This window comes from Dermochelys coriacea, chromosome 4 (genome assembly GCF_009764565.3).
Source record: "Dermochelys coriacea isolate rDerCor1 chromosome 4, rDerCor1.pri.v4, whole genome shotgun sequence".
Taxonomy (NCBI): Eukaryota; Metazoa; Chordata; order Testudines; family Dermochelyidae; genus Dermochelys; species Dermochelys coriacea.
Window position 1 is genome coordinate 11943636 of NC_050071.1, and position 8305 is coordinate 11951940.

Consider the following 8305-nt stretch of genomic DNA (forward strand, 5'->3'; position numbering starts at 1 on the left):
AATACTTCCTAGCTCTTGTTTTGGGCTTTTCATCGATTTTGTCAATGGCGGCACAGACTTGTTCATGCTCAACCATCAGCCGGAACCAGTATCCTATCCCTACCCTCCAGCGTATCTACCTCTCCTCCCAGTTTAGTGTCATCTGCAAACTTGCTGAGGGTGCAATCCACACCATCCTCCACATCATTAATGAAGATATTGAACAAAACCGGCCCCAGGACTGACCCTTAGGGCACTCCACTTGATATTGGCTGCCAACTAGATATGGAGCCATTGATCACTACCCGTTCAGCCCGACAATCTAGCCAGCTTACTATCCAAATTATCGTCCAGTCATCCAGCCCATACTTCTTTAAATATTCGGCACTGGGAGGTGGCCAGCGGGCCCTACGCCTGAAAGTCTGAGGTTGGCAAGTTCAGACCCAGCCCAAACCTCACACTTGTAGTCAGGTCCTGTGTGGGTCAGGTTGTAAGGCTCGATACCCCACCATCTCACAGGCTAATATAAGGAAGCAGCAAGCCTCTCATTTGCTTGAGTGGGAGCAGGATAGGGCCCCCATGGTGTGTGGTCCAGCCCAAATTCCATAAGGAAGCAGTAGTTGGTCTTTCCACCCACTAAATTATATGTCCGTGGACGATGTAGTGAATCTGTGCCTATAGGTCTAACCCTTAGTTAGGATGTAACTAGATAGAGGGATACTGCACTTTTACAAATGTCTAGTTAAATACCCTCACCCTTTTTTTTTTTTTTTTTTTTACAGCTAGAGCATGCACATGTCCTGAAAATTACTTTATATATAAAGCAAGTGTCTTCTAGGCTCTTTCCTTGGTGCTGTCTTGTTTCCTAGAACAGCAACGAATCATTATGTGCCTGATCTTGCAGGGTGCTTTAGCACATGAATTGTCTCCTGGAAAGTTAAGCAAATGTGCAAGTCCTCGCAGCTTTCATAGCCACAAACCGAATTTCCCTTCACAATGAGGTCTGCAGATGAGGAGTTTATATATTGCAACTCTGGACCCAAGAGTCTGTTAAATGCAGACAAACATTAAATAAAATAGGGAAGGGGATGAAGCTGGAAGGCAGGTGTGTATCCTCTGCCAGTTCCCACCCAGACCACACTTTTCCAGGAGTCTCACTGTGACACATACATGTACATGAACATGAACACTTAACTGAGTAGAAGACTCAACCACTTTTCATCAGAAAATATTTATTTTAGGTGTAACTCCCTTTAGTACCGTACAATTTGCAATACCAATTCTACACAAAACATGACAGCGTGTCATACAATGAAGACATAAAATGTCCAGGGATGTTCAGAACCTTACTGTTCTTAAACCTTCAGCATAAATAGCAAATATTTAAAGTGCATAGAAATAATTTAACACTCATCAAAAGAGAGCCCTAAAGAGTTTTCAGAAAGTTCAGCTAGTGACTGGAAGCCACATTTTCAGTAGCAAGTTATTGGGCTTGTTCTAATTGGATTTCATTTTGTAATCCTACATATTTGTGGGCACAGAGGCTAAATGCTTGGCAGCTCCAGAATCCAAAGCTCTGGTTATTCACAAACCAGCAGGCATCCTGCACATCCCCAGTGTGAAAGGCACAGCTTCACAGTACTATCCATCTGAGCTGATGGGTTATTGAGAATGTGTACTCGATTAACAACAAGCCATCTCTTGAGCCACTACTGCAGCATTATCCCTTCAGGTGATCAGAAAGTTCTACGGTGCTGAACAAAAACACCTAGCTGTTGAAGAGCTATACAGAGCTGTATTAATAAATACATAAATATGCACAGGTTGTAATAACTTTGTGGAACCGTTGAAGTTGAATGGAGCGCAGGCTGGTCTATCAGATCTTCAAAAGAAGAGAGTTCATCATGGCTAGTTGTCCAGCCTCCCCTTGTGCACACAGGTAGTTTGTGTTGTAGTTCCTTGTTCATTTCCTCTTCTCCCCTCACAGCTTGTTAGATTTACTGCAACAGGCAGACAACAGAAAACAGGTTATAAGTGACATCCGGACAGACCTCACCTGAGGTCATCTCACATAGAGACTCACCTCACAAAGAGACTCATTTCTGCTCTTGCCTTTCCCCTCTACAGGCTCGGAGCTGGCCTTCCCTGCGCACTAGCCTCCGGCTGTCCCCCCTACACCCCCGCAGCTGTGTGTGTCACAAGGAACAGGGGACAGTGCTGATACAGCTACAATCAGTGGCATTGAGTGGCAGGGACCCCACCAGCCAGAGGTAGCCGCCCAGTTTAAGGGCGAAGAGGACAGACACTTATTTAAACTCGTATAGCTACATGACACCTGGGCTTAGTTTCTCCCCCGATAATGGAGCTGGACTGATGGGGCCAACTGGGCCAGCGGTTTGTAATCAGAAGTATCCACTGGTTAAGACTCAGTGACCCATCTCGCCCCTTGTCCCCGCAACACGGACACCTGCTTCAGACTGAGTCTGCCGCCCACGCTCCCGTGACACGGGACAACGGGCACTAGGGCTGGCACAACACGAACAGCCCCAGCCCCAGCCCCAGGCCAGGTACCTGCTCAGGATCTTGGTGACGATCAGCTTGACCCAGGGCGCGGTGGGCTCCAGACAGATTTTCTTGCCTTGCTTCGTGGTGGCGCTGCGGGGAGGCAGAGGGGAGAGCGGGGTGAGCGCGGGGCTGGCGGCGAGGGGGGCACGGGCTGGGAGGGGGCCCAGGGCCCGGACACTTACATGACTTCTGGCACCCCGCAGTGGGGCCCCTCGGGGATCAGCTCCACGTGGGCGATGCGCTTCGGGAAGATCACCTTGGACACGGTCTGCACGCACCGGCACCGCAGCTCGCCGGCCATGGGGGCCCCTGTCAGGGGAGGGGGAGAAAGACTCAGCTCCTGCCGCCGGCCAGATACTCTGCAGGGGGGCGGCCCGGGGACACCCCTCGCCCCACACCCTGGGTCCCATCCATCCCCCGGGCACCCCTCGCATCCGGCCGGCTCCCGGACACCTGGGTCCCATCTGTCCTTCCAAGCCCCAGTGGGAAGCGAGACTCCCGCACCCCGCATCCCAAGGCCAGCCCGGCGCAGCGAGCCCCGTACCCCGGCAGAGCGCGGCGCAGGCCGCCAGCAGCAGCAGCGGCAGCAGCAGGGGGCCGCCGAGGGCGAAGGTCCGGGAGCGGCTCATGGGGCGGGCGGGCGGGCGGCGGAGGCTGGTGCTGGGTGCTGGGCGCTGGGCGCTGGGCGCTGGGTGCTGGGCTCGGCTCAGCTCTGAGCCACCGCAGCGCCCCGCAACGGCTCTTATCCCCGCGGGGACGCGGCCGGGAAATTCCCGGGGCAGAGGGGGCGGAGCGGCCGGAGACACCCGCTTCAGCCGGGCTCCGCCTGCCCCGGCCCCGCACCAAGGGCTGGGCTCGGGGATCGGCCCGGGGGCCGGGATCCCCGCCGGGAAGTCCCGAGCGGGGCGGCCCCAGCTCCCGGCTCCCATCCCTGCAGCGAGCGCCCCGCTGCGGCTCCGGCGGGCCAGGGCCCCCCGCAGAAGAGCGGAGCCCGCCGGGTCCCCCACGGGCCGGCTGAGCCGCAGAGGGGGAGCCAGGCGAGGAGGGTGCGGGTGGGTTTGAGCTCCACGTGTTCTCAGGGCCCAGGGGCCACACGGGGCTGACACGCCTCCTGGCGTGATGGAAAGGCTCGGGAGAGCCCCCTCCCCATGCCCACTCGCTCTGTGCCTACCGGACTGGACAGGGCTTCTGCCAGCGGTGGGGTGGGCTAGGGGCTTCTGCCAGCGGTGGCTGACCCTCGGGGCCCCCTCCCTGCGGCTCCCAGGTGTTGGCTGCAAAAGTCTGGGGGGCGGCATGTGACGCCCAGCGGGGAGGCGGGGGTCTTGGGGCTTCAGCACGCCTGCTGGGGCGTGGGGCTGAAGCCCCGAGATCCCCCTCCCCGCAGGGCTGAAGCCCCAAGCCCTGACAGGAGCCTCCTGTGGGGCTGAAGCGCTGGGCCCCGGCAGGAGCCACTTGGCTCTTGGGCTTCTGAAGATTGTCACATGCGGCCGGGAGGGTCGGGAAGTTTGGCCGCCCCAGTCCTAGCCAGTGAATCGCCCTGGGGGAGGGGAAGGGGACGGAAACTGGGCACGGCCACCAGCCGGGGGGGGTCTGAAATATGCCCAGTCTTATTCTTTCTAAGCTTGAGGGGGGAATGAAGACACAGGTCAGCCCAGAATCCCGCTGGACTTTGTGTCTTTCAAACTCCTTCGATTCCAGAAATGGTGTCAATCCTGAGCAAAGTCTCCCGTCTCTCGTGGGGGTGAGGAGAGCTCTGGGGTCAGTTTGGAGAAGGATTTCCTTATACACGAGTCATTTTACTACTGGATGGATATGTAATCACAAGACGATAGGTTGCCTTGCAGTGTAGAGAGGCAGACCTTGTACCCCCCATTGTGTAATGAGGGCAGGAGCAGAGGCGTTCAATGTACTGTCTCCACCTAACTCCCTGCTCAGGCTAGTTCGTGGGATCTTAGTGCCTGTTGCTGCTCAATTCAGTGGCATAGCTTTTTAATTAGACCTCTAATGCTCCCTTTATGAAACTACTTCACTTATTCTAGCACTGGACAACAGCATTAGCACAATCAATCTGCACCATCAGCAGTATTTGCTATTAAGCAGTATGGGCCCTGTGTTTTAAGATGACTGCAGGGTTATTTTTTTTTACATCTGCAGGCTCACGCTTTCCATAATTGCAAAATTTTTACAGGAAAGGGGAAGCTAAGAATGTAAACATTATAATGACATTCGGGAGGTCATGTATTTATGAGCACAGGGAGCTGTTAAATTAATCCAGGGGTCTTGTCCTGGGATCTGATGAGGAGCTCAGATTTCACTGTTATCTATGGAAGCTAAAACTCCACATCTGGCTTATTGCAAATGACTGGAAGCACATAGGAGGAGGGGGGAAATCATTCATCCCAGGTCATTGACATGACCTTATTATTTATTATATTACAGTAATGCCTAAAATGTAGTTTACCAGTGAGTGAGATGTCTATCTCATCTGACAGCTATGGCACCCCTAAACGTTTCTTGCTCTGCAACCTTATGGGCAAATTACAGAAATACCTGAAAATGACCAGACATTCAAAACTGGGGGAACAGTTTCTCTCTCTCTCTCTCTCACAGGTAGCTGTGCACTAAAAAACCCCCCAGGAATGATACTATGAAGCATCTTCCAAAGCTAGAACAATTCTGAGAATTGTGTGGGTCTTTCTGCCAACCCTGTTTATAATATTTGGCAACGTGTGTCGAGTTTGTTCCTTTGGTAACATTTTCAATTTAATTCTCTTTATGCAGCAAATAGGCTGTGTGAACATCTTTTCTCCCGTTTCAAAATAACAAATTAACAGCAGGTCTGTTCTGGGACTCAATCCAGGTCGTATTGAAATTAACAGCAAAACTCCCTTTGGTTTTAGTAGGAGCAGAATAGGCCAGTGGGCAAAATCCCGGCTTCATTGAAATCAGTGGCAAGACTCTCATAGACATCAATGGGGTCAGGGTTTCACCATTGACTTTAGTTGGTGCTTTAGGTGGACAAAGAATGCAGAACCTATTGATGCTTAAATGGAGCAGGTTTTATTTTTAGTTTACTTTCCTGAAAGGTTTTGAATGATACATGTTGGGCCTATTCTGTCAACAGCTGGTAGAGCAGTGGTAGCCCACTTTTCTTATATGCTTCTTACAGGGGGGGAATTTTGGCATACAGAATGATTTGTGCCTTGTAGCGAGAACAGGACTGTAAAGTCCTGTAAGCAGCAGTTTATGCCCCATGGCAGGTAGAGTGACAAAAGTATGTCAGAAATGAATAATAGTTACTGCATTAGCTAACTTAGCTAATGCACTAATGTAAAGCATACAACAGCAATAACAAGTTCTTTATCCTCGTGTTTTGCTTCTCTGGGGAGTATAAGTATGCATCAAGCAAAACTATTTATTTGCATTTAGCAAGTGATATATTTTGTGATAAAAGAATAGCTGAGAATTCTAGTGTATGACAAAATGCTCTTCAAGTTTAAACAAAACTATAACCAAACCACCTGTAGTGAAATCTCATTTTACTAGGAATTGTGAAACATTCTGTCACTTTTAAGAAAATAACCATGCTACTTCCAAATCTTGGACAATGGGATATTCCCTCGTGATGCCAGAGTGCAGTATGGGACTTTTTCTTTCAATGGAATAACTGTATTTCCAGCAACAGCTTTGTAAAGTCTCACACAGCTGAACGGAAAGTTGTCAAGACCTATTTTGACATGTGGTACAGTCCTTGCTGAACAGTTCCCATCCCATGTTGGGGCAAAATATGCCAGTCCATTTTTTTGAGGAAAAATCATTCTTACTACGTCAGCTGACACTTCCTTACTAGAAGGTTCATTCCGAAAAAATGGTGTCACCAACTTGCCTTTTGGTGAATTCCAATATGATTCAGCATTAATTCATCAGAGCTTCTGTTTAAGATACACTTATTTTTTGAAGGTGAAGTTGAGTTTCAGGTGCCCTCCGGGAATGAGGTAATATTAACTCACAAAAGATGCAACAGCTACTCATTGCATGAAGGAGCTAAAAGACATCCTTGGGAATTGCTTAATAACATCTAGAAGGAAGACCTCCTTGATCAGCAAACATGACTTGTCACCAAACATGTAACTTAGCAATATTATTCAGGGAGTAGGAGCCTATTTCCTCAGTCACTTCCAGTTCACTTTCCTGTGTTGTAATTAACTAAACCCATTTGTTGAAATGCAAGGCAGAAGGACAATTATGATGCGTCAGAATGTCGTAATCCTGTGACCAAAGTGTCTAACTTGCCCAAGAATTAAGCTGGACCTTGGCCTGAAAGTTAAATCTGCCCTGAACTACTTTTGATGCCTTGTACAAACGCCTACCACACAAAACCAGCATGCACTGTCCACCATGGTTCTGAAATGGGATTAGAGAAAAGCCTGAGATTACACTGCAGGCTTTCAAGGAGCTGTTAGTGGAAGCAGAGGTCTGTGCATAATGTTCTTTAATGAGGCTTGTGCTATGAAGGAGCCGACGCTGGAAACGGAAAGGTTTGGGGGCGCTTTGGTTTTTTTAAGATCTGTTCACTATGTTTTGTCCAGGTTTTGCCAAAAGATAAATATGCTTAGCACTTGTGAGGCGTTCAAAAGAAGTTGAAATGAATTGCTGCTGGCAAGGTCCTGATATCTTCTCCCTGGCAGGTCTATAGGAAAGTACGACGGTATTCTAGAGCATGGCTCCAAAACCGCTCATCTAGGAGTCAGGACAGTGGAGTGATGCAGTGTCTGGGGATAGGACTCCACAGCTCTGTTCTCCACACTGAGCCAGATGGACTGGAGTCAGGATACCAACAGCTTCCCTTGCCCTTGCTATTCTGTCTCACACACATCATCCCTGCCCTGCCTGTCCCCCTCCCATCCTCTTCGGTCTCCACCCTCTCCATATCTGCTTCTCACCACCTTCTTCCCATTCCTCCGTCTCTGATCATCCCTAGCTGGGTCCCCCTTCTCCTTCTCCCATGCCCAGGCTTGTTCTCTTCTCCAGTCCACTCGGCCACGGTTCTCCCAACCCCTTCTCATTTGTGCTACTAACCTGCTCCCTTCTCCGCCCTGTCCGCCCCCAGTTATGTGCTCTTTCCCCATCACACAAGAGCCCTGCACAAGCCTCTCCTTCCTGTTAACTGGGTGCTGCTTTTTGTGCTGTCTGATGGCAGAGCAAGGTGAGGAGCTCTTCCCCGGAGCCTCATGAAATACCCCGGGTGGTGCTGCTCCTACATGGCAAGACAACCTACTTAACGCAGACAGGCTCCTCATGTTACCCCTCCCCTTCGCAGCTGACTGTCACGGCACCTCTGCGTGCCCTAGCAAAGGATCAGTCATGGGGACAAGGGGTGGGAAGAGGAGACAATCTTCACTATCAAGTAGGGACCAGGATCTGAGAGGGGCCAACAACACTTTTTATGATGGACACCTACATGGATCTATTGTCTTTCCATTTTCCCCAGGAGGCAGATACCCAGTCCTTCCCCCAGCATCCCTCAAGTCTGCTGGAATCTGATTTTGTGGGTTTTCTACTCCCAAGGCATTTGTGTACATTTTTGTGACACATCGGGGTGAAATCCTGCCCTACTGAAGCAAATGGCAAAACTCCCGTTGACTTGGGGCCTGGATTCCAACCCAGGAGGGCTCCGTGAGGCCAGAAAGGTGGCCTTTTTATTTTTTACTCCAAGTTTCTATGGCACGTACCATCATGGGGCCCTTGACTATGCTTTTGA

General features: G+C 50.5%; 1 protein-coding gene across 2 annotated transcripts; it reads right to left on the minus strand.

The window, feature by feature from the left end:
* Positions 1 to 1194: 1194 nt before the first annotated feature.
* On the minus strand, positions 1195 to 3236 carry LOC119854678 (interleukin-8-like). Of its 2 annotated transcripts, XM_038399577.2 has the most exons (4): positions 3089 to 3236; positions 2727 to 2853; positions 2551 to 2634; positions 1195 to 1979 (listed from the first exon to the last, which is right to left on the minus strand). In XM_038399577.2, the coding sequence occupies exons 1-4, from the start codon at positions 3171 to 3173 to the stop codon at positions 1961 to 1963; spliced, it is 315 nt and encodes a 104-aa protein (XP_038255505.1). In that variant the 5' UTR covers positions 3174 to 3236; the 3' UTR covers positions 1195 to 1960. The 2 variants fall into 2 exon arrangements, with proteins under 2 accessions (XP_038255505.1, XP_043369380.1); XM_043513445.1 differs by lacking the exon at positions 3089 to 3236 and having other exon boundaries at positions 2727 to 3081.
* Between the last annotated feature and the right edge of the window lie 5069 nt (positions 3237 to 8305).

Excerpts from the sequence above, each read along its gene's own strand:
- LOC119854678 (XM_043513445.1), bottom strand. The coding sequence starts at position 3,055 with ATGCGGGGTGCGGGAGTCTCGCTTCCCACTGGGGCTTGGAAGGACAGA. Across the intron at positions 2,635-2,726 it reads TGCGGGGTGCCAGAAGTCAT|CGCCACCACGAAGCAAGGCA; the intron begins GTAAGTGTCCGG and ends GCCTCCCCGCAG.